This window comes from Crocodylus siamensis, chromosome 4, assembly GCF_052110815.1.
Source record: "Crocodylus siamensis isolate JL-2025a chromosome 4, ASM5211081v1, whole genome shotgun sequence".
NCBI lineage: Eukaryota > Metazoa > Chordata > Crocodylia > Crocodylidae > Crocodylus > Crocodylus siamensis.
This window is the reverse complement of record NC_143398.1, coordinates 1,901,569-1,922,665: the sequence shown is the minus strand read 5'-3', so window position 1 is coordinate 1,922,665 and position 21,097 is coordinate 1,901,569. Positions and strand designations below refer to the sequence as shown.

The 21,097-nt window shown below is 64.0% G+C and overlaps 2 protein-coding genes across 2 annotated transcripts; one reads left to right on the top strand and one right to left on the bottom strand.

Moving 5' to 3' along the window:
• Positions 1–1,335: 1,335 nt before the first annotated feature.
• On the bottom strand, positions 1,336–11,894 carry NCAPH2 (non-SMC condensin II complex subunit H2). The gene is made up of 21 exons (XM_090041398.1): positions 11,761–11,894; positions 11,300–11,444; positions 11,071–11,172; positions 10,812–10,867; positions 9,710–9,791; positions 9,402–9,473; positions 9,057–9,136; positions 8,593–8,747; positions 6,419–6,523; positions 5,921–6,051; positions 5,758–5,829; positions 5,423–5,489; positions 5,145–5,249; positions 4,939–4,992; positions 4,529–4,599; positions 4,210–4,327; positions 3,801–3,866; positions 3,391–3,446; positions 2,934–3,035; positions 2,563–2,712; positions 1,336–1,614 (listed from the first exon to the last, which is right to left on the bottom strand). Exons 2-21 carry the CDS (start codon positions 11,405–11,407, stop codon positions 1,474–1,476), a joined length of 1,893 nt encoding a protein of 630 aa, XP_089897524.1. The 5' UTR covers positions 11,408–11,444; positions 11,761–11,894; the 3' UTR covers positions 1,336–1,473.
• LMF2 (lipase maturation factor 2) lies at positions 11,865–20,877 on the top strand. The gene is made up of 14 exons (XM_090041397.1): positions 11,865–12,050; positions 12,158–12,411; positions 13,717–13,745; positions 14,339–14,535; positions 15,075–15,253; positions 15,692–15,830; positions 16,122–16,256; positions 16,635–16,740; positions 17,430–17,526; positions 18,112–18,294; positions 18,729–18,897; positions 19,030–19,141; positions 19,490–19,598; positions 19,694–20,877. The coding sequence occupies exons 1-14, from the start codon at positions 11,954–11,956 to the stop codon at positions 20,009–20,011; spliced, it is 2,124 nt and encodes a 707-aa protein (XP_089897523.1). The 5' UTR covers positions 11,865–11,953; the 3' UTR covers positions 20,012–20,877.
• The last annotated feature ends 220 nt before the right edge of the window (positions 20,878–21,097 follow it).

Here is a 21,097-nt window from a genome sequence, read left to right as displayed (position 1 = left end):
TGAGAACGGGGTGAGAGACAGTGTTGAAGGCCTCCCGAAAGTCCAGGAAGACGATGTCCACTGCTACCCCTGCATCTAATGATCTGGTGATCTGATCGTAAAAGGCCACTAGGTTGGTCTGACAGGACCTGCCACTGATGAACCCGTGTTGGTTGCCCCTAAGCATGCAGTCTCCTGCTGGCCCCTCCTGGATGTGTGCCAGCATAATTTTCTCGAACAGCTTGCCTAGGATCGAGGTGAGACTAACTGGCCTATAGTTTCCCGGATCCTCCTTCCTGCCTTTTTTGAAGATGGGGACCACGTTGGCCTCTTCCAGTCCTCCGGTACCTCACCAGAGCACCACGAGTGCTCGTAAAGCCGTGCCAGGGGACTTGCAATGACCTTGGCCAGTTCCTTTAGAACTCTAGGGTGGAGATCATCCGGGCCGGCTGACTTGAATACGTCCAACCCCTCCAGAAGCTCCCTAACTAAATCCTCGCTAACCCGTGGCCCAGGCGTACCTCCCCCGGGGCCCGAGGGGGGCCCAGCAGGGAGGCGGCTGTTCTGGTCCCTACTTAGGAAGATGGAGGCAAAGAAATTGTTAAACATGTTAGCTTTGCCGTCTGGTGTGACGACCAAGTTTCCCAACGCGTCCTGCAAGGGCCCCACATTACCCGGGACCTTCTTTTTACCCCCTACGTATTTAAAAAAAGACTTATTGTCCTTAATCTGGGAAGCCAGTCCCAGTTCCATCTCTGCCTTGGCCTTCCTAACTACCCCCTACATCCCCGAGCAACTGCAGAATAGCCCTCCCTTGTGATGACCCCTTCTTTCCATTGGGTGTAAGCCTCCTTTTTAGCAAGGAGACATTCCTGGATGCTTTTGGTGAACCACGGAGGCTTGTGTGCTCTCCTGCTCCCTTTGATCCTCGTTGGGATTACCTTCCTTTGGGCTTGGAGGATCGTCTCCTTAAGGAGACCACTCTCCTTGGACATCTGGCTCCCCTCCCTCTGGGACCTCAGCGCTTCTCCAACTATCCTCCTCAGCTCATTGAAGTCTGCCCTCCTGAAATCTAGGGCCACTGCCTTACTGCTTGCCTTTGCCACCTTGCGCTGGATGGTGAATCCCAGCAGGCGATGATCGCTGTCACCCACGTGGTCGAGCACCCACAGCCCCCTCACCAGGTCATCACCCGTGGCCAGCACTAGGTCCAACAAGGCGTCTCCCCTGGTGGGGCTGTCCCTTCCTCCGCCCCAACCAGGAGCCTGGGGTACAAGGTGGGAAGCTGGGCACAGTGCAGGGTGATGGATGGGGCTTTGTGAGCGTGAGCAACCAGCCCCTACCCACAAGCATGGAGACAGCTGGTACAAAACAGCCAATTTATTGCACAAGGGGGTGGAGAGTAAGGGTAGGGCCCCCAGCTGAGCGGGGAAATAGGGATGTCCAAGAGGCTCACTGTACAGGGGGCAGGACCGCGGCCACCCGGGGAGGCCGTCAGGTGCTAGAGACGGATGGAGCTGTGTAGGTATGGAAACGCTCGTGGGCCCGCTCCTGCGTGAGCAGGCGCAACCGCATGGTGTCCACGGCTTCCTCCAGCCCAGGCTCCTGCGCCACCTCCACCGTGTAGTCGTTGGCCTGTGTGGGGGAAGGGGTCAGGGTGTCTTAGTACCAGCTGCAGCTCTTGGGGCACCAAGTCAAATCTGCAGTACCAGGCTGTGGTGGGGACCTGAGTCCAAGCGTGGAGCTGTGACCTTATCAGCCCCCTGATATGAATGAGTGGGGAGGACCTGGGGCCTGCACAGGACAGTTTCTGTTGGAGACCGTCCAACCACCCGTAGGAGGCCTGGGTCTTCCAGCGCCATTTCCGACACTGGAGCAAACCAGTGCTGGCAGGTGGATCAGCAACCCCCAGCACCCAGAAAGGCTGGAGTGGGAAGGATCCAGGCATAGTGATGCCTGTGCTCTGCTGTGGGGTGTCTGTCCCAGGCTTCTGGGCTGTACTACTTAACACCCCCCCTCCCCCCTCAGATGGAGCAGGACAGGGTGGGGGGGCAATCCTCCCCCAGGGGTGCTGGATGCTGCTGCCACCTAGGCTGGGGCTAGGGGTGGGGCTGGGCTGTGCCAATGCTCCTGCTGGCACCAACCCCGCAGGGTCCTGGCTGGAGGGTCTCAGGCTCAGCCCCACGCTGCACTGGGGCAGGAAGGGATTTCCCCCCCGCTCAGACTCGTCGCACTGGGGGGTTTTGCCTTCCTATGCCGCGGGGCACGGCCTCGGCCTGGGGTCTCTGCAGCACTTATGACCCCCCTGGCGGCAGCAGGCCGTTGGTAGATGCAGGGGCGATGTCTGGGGCTTTGTCATGCAGCTCTGAGGTCGGACATGCGGTTTGTCTGGGCTTCTTTGGACAGAGCTGATCCTGCTTCAGGCAGGGCTGGGACTGGACATGACCCTGTAGCTCCCTGCCAGCCCTGTGCCCGTCACTTCTCTATGATTTCTATGACGTGGCTGTGGCAGGGAGCAGAGCGGCTGACCTGCCCTGAGTCACAGGGGTCCTGAGACAGGCAGATACCTCCCCCAGCACTCACCAGCTGCAGCGAGGCCAGCATGTAGCGACACACTTCGAAGGCCGGCTGCCCAGCCACTAGGCTGGCGAAGGAGCGCCATTCCCCCGTGCGCTCAAAGCGCGACGCCAGCCGGTCCCCATAACTGTGGATGTCAAAGACGGTGCGGTCCTCCTGCGATGGAGAAGCGGGCATCACCCCTATGCTCAGGGGACCAGGCTGGGGCCCCTAGGCATAGGGTTACAGCCCCTGGGCCCCGAGGGTTACAGCATCCAGCCTGGCTGGGGGAACCAGCCTAGAGCAGGCCCCATCAGGACTGGGCTCTAGAGCCAGAGCAGGGCCCAACCCTCCCTGGCTCTCTGCCCCCGGGCGGGCAGGCAGGGAAAGGGTCTCACCTGCTCCTGCAGCAGTGGTCCCATCTTGTCCTCCCAGTCGCAGATGCGCCGGGACAGCACGGTCTCCCGTGCGTACTTCTGGGAGTTGGCTATGAATAGCTCCTAGGAGAGAGGAGGCGGGATCAGCACGGCGGGGCACAGCCCAGCCCCCTCTGCCTGGCTTGGACTGAGGGACCGTGCTGGGGGCACATGCCAGGACAGCTGGAAGTGGGGCGATGCAAAGGGGCTTAGCAGGTGCTGAGGTCTGACCATGGCAGGCAGAGCCCTGGGGCTGCAACTGGTGGGACATGGGGTTGAGCTAAGGTCTGCCTGCAAGTCATTCCTGCTTGGCCCCAAGCAGGGAGCCCCAGGCCACTGAGTGCAGTGGCAAGATGGGTGGGGGGAGAAGGGGCGATGGGCAGGTTGGGGTGGGAGTCTGGCTCCCCCCATCACCACCCCACAGGAGGAGGCTACGTACCACATTCTTCCGCACTAGCTCCTCGTAGCTCAGCGACTCGGGGATGTCTGTGGGGCCTGGAGGTACAGGGCAAGCTGTAGCGAGCGCGCTGGGTGGGTGCAGCAGGGCCACTGCTTCCCCCCTTCAAGGCACTGCCAGTTTCTCCTTCCCCTGGGGTCTCACCCTCCACCGTGCGCTCGAGCAGCAGGGGCCATATGAGCCCCCACGCAGCTCCCTGCCCCTCTTCGTTCCAGCGGAGCATCCCAGATGCTGCAGTTCTGTGCCTATTTCTTGCAGGCTCCCCCATCCCGAGCACTACAGGGTCCACCTAGCAGCAGCCGGTGCTGTCGGTGCCTCCCAGCCTGAGCCAGGCCGTGCCCATGGCCAGGTCTGCAGGAAGAGAGCGGTGGGCACTGGGGAGGGTATGTTACCTGGCACACCCTCGGCCAGCTCCACGAGGGGCTCCAGCGGGATGTTCTCGGGCTCCAGGAAGTCATCTGCAGGGGAGAGAACCCAGGTCAGGGCCCTTGCACGGCCATCGTACTTGTCTGGCCTCAGCCTGCAGCCCAGGGCAAGGACTCAGGACCCTAGAGCCTGCCTGGGCCCAGCCCCCTCCGCAGAAGCTGGTCCAGAGCAGCTAGTTCAGAAAAGCCTGGGCTTGTTTCAACCCGGAGCCTCCTCGCCAGCTCAGCTTGGCCCCACACAACAGGGCTGTGAACAGCTGGCACAGGAGGTGTCTGTGCTCCAACCTAGCGCTGGCAGAGCCAGGGCCACTCACAAAACCCCGGTGCTGGGTCGATTCCCTGCATGCCCAGCAGCCCCCGCTGGGTGTGACCACACCTGCCTCGCCGTCATCATGGTCCAGGTAGTTGTCCTCCCGCTCCGCCTCCACAGCAGGCAGCTCCTCCTCCGGCTCGTCAGCCTGATCCTCCGGCAGCCGGTTCAGCAGCTGCAGCCCCTGGCAGGCGGGTGAGCGAGAGGCACAGGCATCACCACCAGCCTGGCCGCTCAGCCTCGGTGCTCATTCAGCCCTGCCCCTGGAGAGCTCCCCTGGGAAAGCCCCTGGCTGCAGTGCAGCCTACCCTCTCTGCGCCACATGCCCAGACCCAGCAGATGGGCCAGGGACTGGAGCCCCTGCCCCATGCAGCTCCCCCCTTACCATCCTCCTCTGCAGCTTCCTCTGCATGTTCATCCGCTCCCGCAGCTGCCTCCAGTACATAACCTCCAGATCTGCACGAGACACGACAGAAGCTTGGCCGTTGCCCTGGCTGGGAGGGAGACAGAGCCCCAGCCCAACCAGAACCCCTGCTGCTCCCATGGACCCCAGAAAACACCCCAGGTTGGCTGCAGTCTCACAGGCCACATAGGCTCCATCCTCATCCCAGGTGGAAGGGGAGCCCCAGCCCAGGGCGGGCACCACAGGTAGTAGCTAGGCCTGCCAGAGCACCCCTGCAGCAGGCAGCTGCATGGGCCCCACCACCCCCATGCGAGAGCTGCTTTGGCAGAGGTTTGCTGGAGGATGGGATGTTAGTTGGGGGGGGGGAGGCCAAGTATACCCAGGCCACTCACCAGCGAACGTGGGCCCTTTTACTCTTGTCCTTCTGCTGTCAGCTCCATTGTGCTCTAGAGAGGCCAAACACAGCTGCAGTTAGACCTGGCCGGAGGACGGCTCCGTCATCGCGCCCCCCCTTGCAGCTGCTGCCAGATTGGGTCACCAGGAGGCTGGTGGAAGATGCGGGGGTCTACGGGCTGGAGAACTGGAGCGCGGTACTCACGGGTGGCTGTGAACCACTTCATAAAGTCCTGCAGTTTGCTGAACCGCCTCTTCCGCTTGCTGCCAGGCTGGTCGTCCAGGCCACGCGGCACTGAGAAGGGTCTCCCTGGAGTCAGGGGAGAAGGGGGCGAGATAAGCCACGGGCAGGGGAGAGGGATGCACTAGGCAGCTGCTGCCTCCACTTCCTGCTTCCATAGAGCAAGGCCAGGGCCAGGCTGACCTGGATGGAGCCACAGCCAAGCAGAGACTAAAGCCCAGAGGCAGCTACCCCTGCCTCACCTTTTTTAAAGGGCTTGTCCTCAGAGTTGCTGAAAGGGTCGAGGCTCCGCCACGGATCCAGCATCTCCTGGTGCAGAGAAGGCAAGCATGGAGAAAAGGTGCCCGGGCCATCTAATCCTGATCCCACCCCTGCCACCCGCTTGGCACCAACAACGATGCAGTCATCCAGCTCCGTGGCCACCGCCAATGGCTGCAGGGTCTGTGCCCGGCTGCAGCTGCCCCCGGCATCAGCAGGGAAGTAGGGGCAGCCATAGGTGCCTTCTGCACTTGCCTCCAAATGGGCCAGTGCTGGCAGGGACCGGTCCTTTCCCTACTGGTGCACCACAACCTCTTACCTTTATGTGCGTGCTGTGGTCCATGGCAGTGGCCCTCTCCCGCAGCATGTAGCCCTTTGTCTGGGAAGCACACTAGGAGACGGAACAAGCAGCACCATGAGCGATACAGCAGGAGCAAGTCCCAGCTCCCCACCTTGCCCAGGAACCCTGACACGGCCCCTACTTTCTGCTGCTCAAAGTGCTCGACCACAGCTGGAGCTACCTCCCCGTCCTCCTCCGGGACATCAGGCAGGAAACCACCGCCACCGTCACTACCTCCATTGTCGTCAGCACCATACTCAGGAGCCGCTGCACCTGGTAGGGGAAGCATGGTTAACTCCTTGGGAGGAAACACCCCTCCCCATCCAAGCAAGGAGAGCCCCAGCGAGCTCCCACGTCCTGCCTGAAGCCTGTCCTGGGGGAGGACAGGTGCTTATGTCCCTCCAAGCAGGACACCTTCAAAGCCTGGGGATGGGGAGAGAAGCAAACACTTCCATCCCGGTGATGCAGGGCTCAGTGCACCCACTTCCCTCCTCCAGCACAGGACAGGACTAGAGGATTACAGCATCAGTCAGCCTCTGTGCTGGAGAACCAGCCCCCAAGCACTCTCTCTGTCAGCACAGTACCCCCCCAAGACACGGGAACCCCAGTTTGTGCTCAGCTTGCAGGCAGCATGCCTCACCTCCATCATCTGAAAAGTTCAGGACTGGGATGGGGGCCTCGCAGACACTGACCTCCCTGGACCCGTCTCCGCCCCCCGGGGCGGCAGGCTGCGGTCCTGTCAGGGCTAAGGAAAAATGGGAGTGAGCACAGCACGATTTTAGTTCGGTAACAGGGAGGGATCTACCACACGTTATGACTCGGCTGACTCCTTGCTCGCAGCCGGTGTTGAGTAGCGGCATTCAGACGATGACTGGATTTAAATAAATGCATAAAGCAGACAAGAAGACTCTGAGCTTGAGGACAGGGAAGCTAGAAACAGCTGGAGGGATAACAGAGGAGGGATGTGACCAGCTGTGCCAATAATCTCACTGGGACTTAAATCTGCAGGGTCCTGGCTAGAGGGTCCTCCCCTCAGGCTCAGGCTGACGCTGCATTGGGTCAGGAAGGAATTTCCCCCCAATCAGACTGGTATGGATTCAGGGGGTTTTGCCTTCCCTTGTAGCAGGGGGCACGGCCTCTGTCTGGGACCTCTGGAGAGTCCTAGCTGCAGCCCCCCCTGCTTTACCTGGGGCAGGTTCAGGTGCGATGCCTGGTGCTGTGTGAGCAGTCACAGTAGTTTTACTAAGAGGTTAGATGATGGAATTGTCTGGGCTGGTTTGGACAGGGCTGATCCTGCCTCAGGCAGGGGGTTGGACTAGGTGACTTCTGGAGCGCCCTGCCAGCCCCACTTCTCTAGGACTCAACATCTGCAGCAACATCCACGGTCACCTGCACCATGTGGCCAGCCCCGTCCCTACTGCCCTCATCCAGCACGCGGGACCGACTGCCGTGTTTGTAAAGCTCAACCTCGAAGGTCAGACATATCCTTCCCCCCCTCCTCAATTCCACAGCCCATGGCTCAGTTTTGCAAGGGAGACTCAGCCCATTTATTTCTTATTTCAATATTAAAGCTGTTGGAGTCCCCTGTGGTTTGGTGGTATAACCCATGCCTACCATGCAGGAGACCTGGGTTCATAGTTTCATAGTTTCTAGGGTTGGAAGGGACCTGAGCAGATCATCTAGTCCGACCCCCTGCCATGGCAGGAAAGATTACTGGGGTCAAATGACCCCAGCAAAATGTTCATCTAACCTCCTCTTAAAGAGCCCCAGGGTAGGAGCCTGCACCACTTCTCAATTCCCAGACAGTTATACAACTACAGCCACGGAGGCACCAAACATCTGGACTCAGTCTGGTCTTTGGATTCTGTCTCAACAGCTTTAAAGGAGGATGGCAGGTCTGGGAAGGGAAGCTTCTGCTCCTCCAAAAATTCCTGCCCAGGCACATGCATCAGAAGTCTGGGTGGCCCTTGTGTTTACACCATGATGCCAGAGGATTGATGGTTGCCACATTCAAGACACGGTAATGAGTGCGTGCTTGTTTGGCCTGAATTTACTTTGCGTTAAAAGTCAAACCTCACTGAAATAAGGTTTATATTTTTTTAAAAAAACGCAGTTATCATTTACGTAGCAATAAACCAACACATTGAAAACCAAAGGAGCTTGTTTTGCAATCCATCGGTTCCCCCACCTCACCCCGCTTGGATAGGCCACACTCTGGGACAGGCCAGAGGCCCTGTGCTCCTGACATGGTCTTGCTAAGACTTTGGCAAAACCATGGCTCAAGAAGGCCTCCCCTTCCCCTTAACCCCACTTCTCCTCAGTGTAATGAGGCCTCTGCTTCTACCCGAGTTTCCCCCTTCCTTAGGAAGAGACCGGGCTGGGTCAGGCTGCTAAAAATATAACAAGCAGGGAGTTCCCATCCTCTTGCACATCGCACCTGGAAGAGGGTAAGCGACATCTTCCAAGAAGACAGGGAGGTTTGAATGAAGGTCTAACAGCAAAGGACACACATCCCAGTGCTGCACCTCCGTGGGGATTTGCCCAGTCACTGGTGCCCGGTTTCTTACACAGCCGTTACAACCGGCTGGTTTCTACAGTTGCCCAAAGCAAAACCCAGGTACATGGAGCGCACCCTGTTCTCACTCATTGCCTACACGCAACCCCTGCGGGGCTGATCAGCCAGCCAAGCGCGATCCAAGCCTCTAGCTACGTTCCCTGCATCATTTCTTTATGCTTAAGTACCACGCGCTAATAGCCAGGGATGAAAACAAACCACGCGGGGCTGGGACTGATCACAACAACCCAGCTGCATACCTGCCGCCATGCCAAGGTTCCCGTCCTGGCCCCGCGCCTGTAGGTGCTGCATGGGCGAGAGGCCGGCCAGCTCCAGCATGAAGGCTCCGCTGGGGTGAGGGGTGCACGTGTTCACGCGGAAATCCTTCCGGCTGGCCAGGATCTCTCCCTTCCGGCTGAGAAGGGGAAGACTCGTGTGAGGGGAGCTCCCAGGAGCTGGGGCATGGCAGCGATTGAGGACAGGCAGAACAGGGGGTTCTTGCACACAGCATGGGTGTTAGGAGGAGGAGAGACCCATTATGGGCAGACCCTGTGTCCCATCCCAGCCGGCACAGAACACGGGGCTGCAGGGATCACCCTGGAACCCAGCCCCGTGTCTGCCCACTCCTGCAGGCACCCAGCACCACACCACGTGGGGCCCCGGTGCCTCCCCCAAGCCCATCACGAAGGCAGTGATGGAAAGGCACCATGAGGTTAAACTCTACCTGAACAGGGGGTTGCCCTTCTTCTCGGCCTCCTCCGGAGGCACCAGGGCCATGGGAGTCAAGGGGACGATGTTCACGGTCTGTGAAGACAAGGCTGCGTGATCGTCCTGTCGCTCCATCCTGCCAGGACACCACAGGCCCAAGCCGGGAGCTCCGAAGGCTCCCTCACCCCCCAACAGCCAATGGCCAAGGTTTCTGGCTCCCTCCCCCCAGCCCTGTGCGAGGAGTGCACCGCGCAGCCCAAGGGGCTCAGCTGCCCGTGCTCCCAGCTGAGGTGGGATCCACCCAAAACCCCCTGCCAGGAAGGGGGTACAAGAAGCCAAGGCTGGAAATGGGATCTCTTACACTGTGCGAATGGTCCTTCCTCATGTTCACGTTGGCTGCAGACTCATTCTGAATGTCATCCAGTGAGAGGAACTGTGCAGAGAGAAACCGAGCACTGAGCAGGCCAGCACAGGGCCTGGAGAGCTGGGTGGAGACAGCACGTCTGGGATGCTGACAGGCGAGTTTGCTGGTATCCACTGAGCCCCCAGAGAGCTCTTGCACGCGGCCAAGAGCACTGGACAGTCCGCAAGAAGCTGCTGACAGCCGAGGATGATCTTGGACCTCCCCGACGCAGCGAGGGCTCGCCTGCCCCACACCAGCCCTCCTACCTCTTCCTCCTCCATCCTGGTCCTAATGGTGGCGTCAGCATCGTGGCCGTCCTCTCCCATTGACGTAGGCTGCTTGTCCCGCCTGGGTCAGGAGGGAAAATAAGAGAGTGCGGGAGTCTGAAACTGTCACTGCCAGCAGAGAAGTTCCCTGGGGCTGTGACTGGGGCATTGGTGCGACCCTAACCAACAGCACTGAGGAAATCGCGGCCCATCTCCCCCAGCTCCAGGGCAGGCAACGCGTGCAGCTGCCAGGCATCTCTGGCCCTTCCCACGAGCAAACGTGTCAGAGACAGGCCTGGCCTCGGTCGCCCAGGAGAGACAGGGCAAATGAAGAGGGCGAGTCCCCCAGTGGGCACACAGCTTCTCCAGGGACAGCCAACGCAGAGCCGTCCCCCAGCAAGGGGCACAGACGGCAGCGGGATCCAGAGGAGGAAGCAAGGCCGCAGCCTGCCGCGCTGGAGGCAGGCGTGTGCCAGGGTCTCTCCCTGCTGGCAGACGGGGCAGAGGTGCGGGGTGGCCACAAAATGCGCCGGACGCACGGCTGTGGAGGCAGCACCGTGCAAGAGCCGCCGGCTGCAGTCCCCGGTGGCCCGCGGCATCAGGCTGCAGCATGAGCTGGTCCATCAGGACATTTCAGAGCCAGGAAACATGTGATGAGGAGGGAAGGGGAGACCAGGTCTGGCTCCACAACAGTCACCGTCACCCAACTGCAGCAGCTCCGATGCACCAGCCGCCCGCCGCAGGGCCAATCCCACCGGGCCCAACCCAACAGGGCGCAGCAAGGGCCTGTCCCGGCACGCGGGTGCCAGCTCCGATACAGTAGGTTTCACTGCAGAAGTCAGCGACGGGGCAGGAGCCTGGTGGCAGCTTCACACCACGGCGGTCAGAGCCTCGCCCTTCCAGGCTTTTGGTAAGAGCCACAGCCGGCACCAGCCCCAAGACAACATGGGGAGCGCTTCGGGCAGCGCCGGGGACAGCAGGGGGCACGCGGCAGGGAGGATGCTCCCAGAGGCACGTGGCACGGCACCAAGGCAGACCTGTGCTGCCAACACGAGGGGCGCTGAGCCCAGTCGGCAGGAGACTTACTCAGGCCCTGACTTACTTCTTGTTGGAGATGAAGTCAAGGGCCTGGTAGACCAGCGAGTAGAGATATTCCACCTGCCGGATAAAGCAACGGGCCTTAGGGCTGGGCCCCGACGACGCTCCCCCCAGGCCATCTTCTCCCCCAACCCAGCCCCTGGAAGGGGTTTTCTCCCGGCGGCAGAACCCCAGACGCAGCTTCCGCGGAGCAAGACCAGGGCCGGAGGCGGCCGCGCCTGGCGAAGCGCCCCAGTGCCCGCGACCCGGCTCCGGGCGCTCACCTTCCTGCTGTAGATGCAGGCGGAGCCCTGGATGAGCAGCGCCGCCTCGATGAAGTTCATGGTGGTCCTGCCACCGTCGAAGGAGATGCAGATCTGGTCCAGCTGCAGGGGGGAGAGGAGCAGGGGCTGCCGGCCACGGCGCGGACGCGTGGCGCGAGCCGCCCGGTCCGGCAGGCTCTCGCACCGGGCCCCGCGCCACGGCCCCGCGCCACGGCCCCGCGCGCCGCACCTCCTCCAGGTACTCGCCCAGCTGCGCCGCCACGTCCACCTCCCAGTTCTTGGTGAGGTCGCGGATGGGCTGCTGCAGGTGCAGGAAGCGCGACTCCGCGTCGTCCATCGCGCCAGCCGGCTGGGGCCGGGGGGCGCCGCCGGAGCTGCCGGAGGGGGGAAGCGAGGCGGGGTCGGCACCGCCCTGCCCCGCACACGCGTGCGCGCGCACACGGGGCCTTCCGCCGCGGGGGTGGGGGCGGGGGTGCCGGCCGGAACCTGGCGGGAGGGGGGCACAGCGGGCCTGGGCTGTTCCATGAAGCATGGCGGGGTGCGGGCTGTACCGTGGGGCTGGGGGGGGGGGGCCTGGACAGTGCCACGGGGTGGAGGAGGCGGGGGGAGCACCCCGGGGTGTACCATGAGGCGGTGGGAGGGGGGGCACCACCGCACTGGTGGGGGGCGCGGACCGCCCCGCGCACTCACCGGCACCGGAGGGTGGGGCCGCTCCCGTCGGCCCCCGCGCGGCGGCCGTTTCGCGCTTCCCGCGCGCGGGTGACGTGCGCCGCGCGCGCTGACGTGCGCCGCGGGGCGGAGGGGGCGTGTCCTGCGCGGGCGCCGCCCCGTCGGCGGGCGGCTCCCGGGGCCGCGCAGCGCCGCCGCCGCCGCCGCCGCCGCCATGGGTGACCCCGCGGGCCTGCCCCGCCGCCTGCTGCTGGCCGGCCTCGCCGCCGCCTACCTCGCCGCCTTCGCCTCGCTCTACTGCCAGCTGCCCGGTACGGGGCGGGGCGGGGGCGCGGCGCGGCGCGGCGCTGCAGCGCGCGGGGGGGAGGCGAGCGGGGCCCCGCGCGCACAGCCCCTGACGCGGCGGCGGTGTGCGCAGGGCTGTACGGCCGGGACGGGGTGCTGCCGGCGCGCCGCACGCTGCGCCTGACGGGCCGGCGGCTGTGGGAGCAGCTGCGCGACGCGCCCACGCTGCTGTGGCTCGGGCCGCGCCTGGGGCTGGACACGGAGCTGGGCATGGAGCTGCTCTGCCTGCTGGGCCTGCTGGCCTCCCTCGGCGCCCTCGTGTGCGACCGCCTGCGCGACGCCCTCGTCTTCCTGCTGCTCTGGGTGCTGTACCTCTCGCTCTACCAGGTACGCGGGCGCGGCCCCCAAAACCGCCGCCCTCCCCGGGGCCGCACGCGCGCGCGGCGCTTCACACGCACGCGGGCACGCGGTTTGGCGTATGCGTGTGCGCGCCTGGTTCAAACACGCGGGCACATACAGCGACATGCGGTACTAGCCTGCCGCGCGCGGGCACGTGCACGTGCACACGCACCGTTCTAGCCCGCTTGAAATTTGTGTGCGCACGTGGTTCTAGCCTAGCGCATGCGCGTACACGGTTAGAGCCTGTTTAACACAAACACTACGCGGAGTAGTAGTTTGCTTAACGCACACGCGCACAATTTGCGCCTGTTTAAAACACGCATGCATACACAATTCTGGCCTGTTTTGACGTGCGCACACACAGCGCTAGCCAGTTTAACGTGTACGCCATTCCAGCCTGGCGCGCACGCATTTAACATGCGTGCACACTTCATGCGCACGGTTACAGCCTGTTTGACACGTGCACCACACCGTTCTGGGCTCCGCGACACGTGCACGCGGGTGTGGCCTGTTGAAGCGCTGTCGCGCAACCCAGCAGCCCGCTGAGGAGCCGGCGGGCGGGTGAGTCAGCTGCTGGGAGCAGGGGCCGGGGGGGCCAGTTTCTCTTCCGAGTCGAGCTCGTGCTGCAGCCTAATGGTTGCGTTAGCCCCCGCGGTGCCGCTGGGCAGCGAGAGCTGGGCCCAGCAGCACGGCCCCCCGGGCCCTGAGCTGCTCTGCCGAGCGCCCTGCCCCTTCCCAGCTGCAGCTGAGCCTCCCTGCCCGGCGTTCCCCTTGGGGCATGCAGGGGCTGCCGAGCCGTGTGGCTGGGGGAGGTCCCCCCCGGCGCACCCCCAGAGCCTGCTTTTCCCTCCTCTGGGCTGGGCTGGGCACTCGCTGCCTCTGCCCTTTTAAGGGGAGGCTGGAGAGAGACTTTCTCCCAGCTCCCTCCCTCCGGAGCAGTGCCGCGGGCTCCCGAGCAGCTGCAGCGATCGGTCTGCGGGCAGAGCCTGGGGGCCGTGCAGCACAGGCTGCCCCCGCTGATGCCCCTTGCCCCCACCTGCGGCCTCCCGCACCCTCGGGCCTCTCCAGATTGGAAGCAAATGACTAAACCTCTCCCGGGCACTAGGCCAGAGCTGGGCGGCTCTTCTTGCTGCAGCTCCTGGTACGGCCCGGCCCTGGCACGCCGGCCGCAGGCACCGTCTTTCTCTGGGCTGGCCTCAGCCCCATCCTCGCAATATCCTAGTGACGGGGCCAGGAGTCTCTGCCTCCCTTTCTCCGCGCCCTCTCACCCCGGCCCTCTCCCTCTCTCTGCAGGTGGGGCAGGTGTTCCTGTACTTCCAGTGGTAAGTGCCTGCCCGTGGTGGCCTGTCCGCGTGCGTGTGCACACGTGGGAGCTGCGTGGCACCCTCGCTGCCCAGAGTTCAGAGCAAAGCTGGTGTTGTCCTGGGCCGAGCAGCCCCCTGATCCCAGCAACGCGCTGCCCCCCACCCAGGCAGGGAGGGGAAGGGGGGGGAATGACGCGTCTCATCCTACATGTGGCCTAAGCCTGTGGAGATGTGACGCAGGAGCAGGCGTGGCTGTCACGGCCTCCCGCGGCTCCGCGAGCAAGGTCAAGGCTGCATCTGGACCCGGGCAGCCACGTGGTCGCAACGATGGAGGCGTTTGGCGCTCTGGCACGAGGGCTTCAGGGGCCCTTGCTCGGGGGCGGGGCAGGGGTGGGGACATGGACTCCAGAAGCAGCTCTGTGCAGGGTCCCGGGTCCTGCCCCCACCGAGGCCCGAGTGCCCACTTGTGGGGGACAGCCCTTTGTGACGTGCCCTCGTCGGCTCTTTGGGGGCTGGGGTCTCCGGCAGGCCCTGGATATCGTGTCCCCACCTGTCCTCTGGCCAAAGCCCCTAGCTTTGACCCCTGGGTATGTCCCCTCCTCTCCCCACAGGGACAGCCTGCTCCTGGAGACCGGCTTCCTGGCCGTGCTGGTGGCACCGCTGCACCTGCTGAAGTGGCGCAGCACGGCCTGGCGCCCCCACGACGGGCTCCCGTTCTGGCTGATGCGCTGGCTGCTCTTCCGGCTCATGTTCGCCTCGGGCGTGGTGAAGCTGACCAGCCGCTGCCCCACCTGGTGGGGGCTCACAGGTGAGGGCCCCGCTTTCCCCGCCGGGGCCAGCCGGGCAGGCCCTGGTGCTGGTAGCAGAGTCCCAGTCCCCTGCGCCCGCTGGGCCGTGCTGCCCCTCTGGGGTTTTGCCTTCCTCTGCAGCGGGGGATCCCACTGGGCCTCGGCCTGGGATCTCTGCAACATCCACGACCCCCCTGGCAGCAGCAGGATGTTGGCGGCCCCCTTCCTTGGCAGGGGCGATGCGTGGGACTGTCGGGGACGGCTGTGTCGTGTAGCTCCAAGGCCTCACACAGTAAAGTCTGGGCTGGCTTGGACGGGGCTGATCCTGTCTCAGGCAGGGCTTGCGTGGGATGCGACCTCGCAGCTCCCTGCCAGCCCCGTAATTCTAGGACTCCGATTCTATGGCCTGGTCTGTGGGTGGTGTCCCTCCGTCTGCCCCCACACCCTGTCCCCTGCCCAGCCCTGCCCCTCTCCCGCTCCAGACCCTCTCGCTACCCTCCGTGCCAGGCACCTGCCCCGCTCTGACCGCCTGCCCCGGGGGCCCGCTGTGTGCCCGCAGCCCTGACCTACCACTACGAGACGCAGTGCATCCCCACGCCGGCTGCCTGGTACGCCCACCAGCTGCCCGTCTGGTTCCAGAAGCTCAGCGTCGTGGCCACCTACGTCATCGAGATCGCCGTGCCGCCCCTCTTCTTCGCGCCCATCCGCCGTCTCCGCCTCTTCGCCTTCTACTGCCAGGTGCATGGTCCAGCTGGGCCTGGGGGCTCCGGGGCCCTGGGCCTGCCCCATGGGCTGTGTGGGTCCCAGCCTTGCTGCAGGGGACAGACTGATGCCTGAGGGTCTCAGGGCAAAAGCAGGGTCCTGCTGTCATCTACACCCACAGCCAGAGGCCCTTTACGAGCCCCTCTGAGGCTCAGAGCCACGGAGCTAGGCTGAATGCAAAGCAGGCCTGTCCCTCACGCTCCAGACCCGGGCATCTCCCTGCACCACAGTCCTGGCCTTGTGGTCCCTGGTGCCAGCAGGAGGAGGGTCCTGCTGCTGCCACCTGCATCTGAGCAGCAGAGATTGAATGGGGCTGGGAGGCCGTGCAGCAGTCAGTGCTGTGCAGAGCTCCTGCCCTGCAGGGTCTGGGTGGGAGGGGGCCGGGCGGGCTCTGAGCTCCCAGTGTCCCTGCAGGTCTTGCTGCAGGTGCTGATCATCCTCACAGGCAACTACAACTTCTTCAACCTGCTCACCATCGTCCTGGCCTTCTCACTGCTGGACGATGAGCACGTGGGGCTGTGGCTGGGGCGCAGCCGCAAGAGGCACGGCACCGGTGAGTCCGTTGGGTGGGGAGGCGGTTCCCCTCTGGGCTCAGTGCCCACAGATCCTGGGTATGGGTGTGGGGGTGGGTCCTTTCCCCTGTGCAGCTAGGGCAGTTGTGGGAGGAGTGCCTGGCTGGATAGAGCACTGCCAGCCCAGCTCAAGCAGCCATCACTAGGGTTCAGAGTCAGCGTCCCACACGGAGGGCTTGCCCTGGGAGCTTGCATTTTAGACACTGGCGGGCGGCTCTGTGTTGACAGTGTTCAGCCGTCGTGACGCAGCTTGTCCTGTCTCCTCCCCGCAGCCTGGCCGCCAGGCCTGTCCTCCTCCTTCTCCGGGCTGGTGGAGCTCACGGTCTACGGGCTGCTGCTCTACGGGACTGTCCTGTACTTCGGCCTGGGCATCAACTGGGAGAAGCAGCACATTGAATCCAAGATCGGTACAGAGCGGGCCCTGCTAAGTCCAACACCTGGGCCTGCGTGTCCCCTCGCGCCCCAGGGCACTAGCAGGATGCAGCCCCTGAGTTTGACCATGCTTGGAGAGCCCCTCCAGGTTGAGGCTGGCCAGGCTGCCCCCAGGCCTTGGATACAGCATCACTCAAGCCACCATCATTAGGCTTAAAAATTAACAGCTTGTGGGAGCTCTAGTACGTCCGAGCAGCCTGGGCCCGGCGGCTGTCAGCCTGAACTTCCCTATCCATGCTCAGTGCCTGTGGCTCCTGCAACCCGCCGCGTCCCTGGGGGGTGAGGTGGTAGGGGCCGCGGCTGTCGACTCCCGCCTGGTACTAGCTGACCGCTGTGTGCTTCCCCCCTCTTAGCTTTCACCTACCATGAGTTCATGCAGTGGTTGAAGACCGTGATGTTGCCTCTCATTGGGTTGGGGCTGCTCTCCCTGAGCTGGGAGATCCTCTCGTCCATGTACCGGTAAGTGACCACTGGGGGCCTGGGAGGTGGTGGAGGCATCCGGGAGAGGCTGCGGAGCCCAAAATCATAGACCCTCAAAGCTGTGGGGCTGGCAGAGAGGATCAGGCGTGTCCAAACTAGTCCAGACAAACCTGTGCCCAACCTTGTAGCCACACGACACAGTCACCCCTGACACGGCATCAGGCATCGTCCCTGGCCCGGGAAAGCTGGGGGGTCGCAGCCTCCAACGTCCTTCTTCTGCCATGGGGGTCTCGGGCACTGCAGAGAGCCCAGGTCCAGGCCGTGCCCCTGCTGCAGAGGAAGGCAAAACCCCTCAATGCACATCAGTCTGAGCAGGGGAGAAATCCCTCCCTGCCCCAGTACAGCCTGAGCGTGGGGGCAAGACCCTCCAGCCAGGACCCTGCGGGGTTGGTGTCAGCAGGAGCATTGTCACAGCCCAGCCCCATCCCCAGCCCGGGCTGCAGCAGCACCAGCACCTCAGGGGGAGGCTTGAAAACCCCCTGACACATGGAGCAGAAACAGGGGCAGGGGGCAACCAGCACAGCCCAGAAGCCTGGGACTTCCCCACAGCAGAAGGGCCCTGGCTCTTAATGCCCAGGGTGAGGCTGGCTGTGGAGTGGGGGCATTGCCGGCAGCCCTTCCCACATGTCTGCATCTGACCCAGACCTGCCCCGTGCTCGCTCCCCTAGGTGTGCCTGCATCCGGGGCTTCCTGTGGAAGCTGTGGGCTGGGCTGCAGTGGGCCGTCTTCACCACCGCCACGTTGGGGATGTTCAGCCTCTCTCTGGTGAGTGCCTGCACCCGCAGCCAGCACCCCATTGCTGCAGCAGGGAGGGCACGGGGCAACCTGGTTGCGGGGCTGGGCTCGGCCTCCTGCCGAACACCGTGGGGAGAGGGAAAAGCTGCAGCCTGTGGGGGTTGCTGGCGCAAAGCCTGCGGGCATGGGAGCCCAGGGATCTGGCTCCTGCTTTGGTATATAGTATACGGTGGTATCAGCATCGCAAGGAGCAGTGTGTGGGAATATTTAGCCTGGGAATTGGAAACTAAAGCACCTATGGAGCATGGGAGTGAGGGGTATGGCCTTTGCATCAAATTGCCTGGACTTTCAGTGCTGGAGGCTGGAAGGGAGAGAGGGAGCAGGGGAAACCCTGCTTGCACCCAGTCACTCTCCTGTCCAGCCTCCACTCCATGCGACACTGGAATCTGGGCACGACGGACATGGGTCTGACACAGTCCGCGGCAGCGCTGATGCTCCCGTGGTGCCGGGTGCGAGTTCTGCTTAGGGCAGTGCGTCTGGGGCTGAGGGGGCAGCCAGTTGTGGGTGCTGCCAGAACCATCTGTGCCTCATGACCGTCTCCCCATGGCCGTTCAGGTACCATTCACCTACATCGAGCATGAGTCGAACGGGAAGCTGTGGCCCAGCCTGCACCAGCTGTTCGGTGCCGTGGACCGCTACCAGCTGGCCAACTCCTATGGGCTCTTCCGGCGCATGACGGGGGTGGGAGGCCGTCCCGAGGTGGTGCTGGAAGGCAGCTACGACATGGAGCACTGGACGGTGAGTGGGGGTGTGAGCAATGGAGTCCCCCAGCTTGGCCAGGTCACCCTGCTGCCTTTGGGGGCCATCGGGTCTCCCCTCTGAGGACCTGGCATCTATAAGCCGTGAATCAGGGGCTTTAATAGGGTCTGTGTCACACGGGGTGTTGCAGGTTGCTGATGCATCGCCCCCAGCCAAAGCTAGTGCCGGGGTCCGTAGCACCCTGGGTCCGTAGCACACGGCACACTGAGCTGTCTTTTTCCCACCTTAGTTTGGTACCTTTGACCACTGCCGCGGCCCCCACCCCAGAGCCAGCTGCCTTTCAGGGAGGGGCAGTGATGCATGCTGGGGGGGGTGCTCTGCAGGGAGCCTCCAGATAAGGGGTGGAGGGGGCAGACCCAGCACCTGCCCCCACCGCTGGCTGCAATGCCAACCTCCCCGCCCCATCGCCACAGGAGATCGAGTTCATGTACAAGCCGGGGAACATCAGCGCGGCACCGCCCCTGGTAGCCCCCCACCAGCCCCGCCTGGACTGGCAGATGTGGTTTGCGGCCCTGGGGCCCCACACCCACAGCCCCTGGTTCACCAGCTTCGTGCACCGCCTGCTGCAGGGCAAGGAGGAAGGTGAGCAAGGGGTGGCGGGGATGTAGGTCTGGATGTGTGCCCTTAGCCGCCCCTCCTGCCATTCCCTGGCCCCATAGTGCTGGGGCCAGGCACAGCATGGGGTCCTGAGCTGATACTTCCCGGTCCCCACAGTGATCCGCCTGATCCAGGTGGACAAGTCCAACTACCCGTTCAGCGCACAGCCGCCCACCTACGTCCGAGCCCAGCTCTACAAGTACTGGTTCACGGAGAGCTCCAGCAAGGGGTAAGTGCTGTGGGGTGGGGGTCTCCCGTGGCCTCCAGGAAGTGGAGGGGGGAGCTGGGCTTGCTGGTCATGGACAGAGCACTTGGGGTGACCATGCGTGGGACGGAGATAGGGTCGGGACCCAGCCGCAGCCCAGGGGAGGGAGCTGGGCAGAGCTGCGGTGCCTGCAGAGACTAGCTCCCCGCGCCGGGCAGGGTGATCCCTGCAGCGCCTCCAGGGCTCTGCCTGGTCCGAACAAGCAGCAGAAAGGCAGGTTCCCCCAGTTCTGGGGGGGGGGGGAGCTGGTGTGTCAAAACCACCCCCCTGGGGAGGGAGCTGAGGGCTGGGCTGAGTCCTCCTGTCCCGCAGGGAGCCCCCACGGCAGTGGTGGCGGCGGCAGCACGTGGAGCAGTTCTACCCCACCGTGTCCCTGGGAGACCCCACGCTGGATGCCCTGCTCAGCCAGCACGGGCTCAAGGTAAGCGCCGCCGGCAGGCCCCGTGCTGGGGGGCCGCGTGCCAGGCCGGGGGAGTGCCCAGCCCCCCTCACGCTGCCCCGTCTGCCTCCCTGCAGGACAAGGCTCCCCTGAAGCGCCCGGCGGAGGCCCCCCTGCCGCAGCTCCTGCAGCTCGTGCGCGAGCTGAGCCGCCCCTACGCGGCCCCCACGCTGCTGTGGACCCTGTACCTCATGGCCGCTACCGTCCACCTCCTGCGGGCGCTGGGCAGCCGGGCGGCGGGCGGCACCCCCAGCGGGCGGCACAAAGGCCCCCGGCCGCGGCTGGAGGGGGCTGGCGGCAGCGGGGACCCCGGCGGCAGCGACAAGAACGGGCAGGTGCGGCGGCGAGAGGCCGAAGAGAAGGGCGAGGGCCGTGTCCGCGCCACCAAGAAGTAGCCGCCAGCGCGCCGGCCCCGGCCCCCCCGGTCTTCCAGGCACGGACTGACGGCGCCTTGTCTCTGCGCTCACGACCCCCCAGGTCTCGGCCTCCTCGGCGGCAGCTGCGTGGGTCCTGGCACCTCCCCTCCCCTCCCCCAGACACCAGGCCCATTCGTCTGTCCCCGCTGGGCTGGGGAGGGGCCGTGGTGGGTGCGCTCCCTTCCCTGCGGCCTGCCTAGCCTTCAAGGTCTGTGCCTTCAGCTCCAATTCTGGCACCTGCAGGTCTGCCGGGGCTGGCGTGGTGCTCCCAGCAGCTGTGCCGTGGGGCTGACCACTGCCCCCCACATGCCTGGCAGCTCAGGGTTGTGCTGGGACCCCGCCTGCTGTCACGCCCCTCCCTGGGTGCTCATGGGGCCTTTCTGCCTCATAGTTTGATAGTTTCTAGGGTCGGAAGAGACCTGAGCAGATCATCTAGTCCGACCCCCTGCCATGGCAGGAAAGAGTACTGGGGTCAAACAACCCCAGCAAGATGTTCATCCAGCCTCCTCTTAAACACCCCCAGGGTAGGAGCCTGCACCACTTCTCTTGGAAGCTGGTTCCAGCTCCTAGCCGCCCTGACCGTGAAGTCGCGCCTCCCAGTATTTAGCCTGAATCTCCCCTCTGCCAGCTTGTGACCTCTATCCAGAGAAACCACTTCGCTTAGCCTCCTCCCGTGCCCCTTGCGGGGCTCAGCCCTGGGCTGGAGGGTCCCCAGGCCGGAGCAGTGCTGGGGCATGCAGCCCGCTGTCCCCTCAGCCGCGGCAGGGCCCTGCTGTCACGTTCTTCCAGCCGCTGCCCCCAACAGACTTTTCCTACAGTTTTCTAAATAAAGCTTTGACATTCCAGGCCTGGGTTTCTGCCTCTCCCGGCCTGTAGCGTGTAGGGGTCCCTGCCCTTGCTCACATCCCCCAGAGCCCGTGCCCCCCACGATGCAGATGCTCGCAGTGGAGGCTGGTGCAGCCCCTCCTACCAGGGGCTGGGGCAGGGGGTAGCGCTTGGAGCAAGCAGGGCTGAGGGGAGAGCATCACCCTCCTGCCCTACGCAGGGTCGGGGCCCTCCATCGAC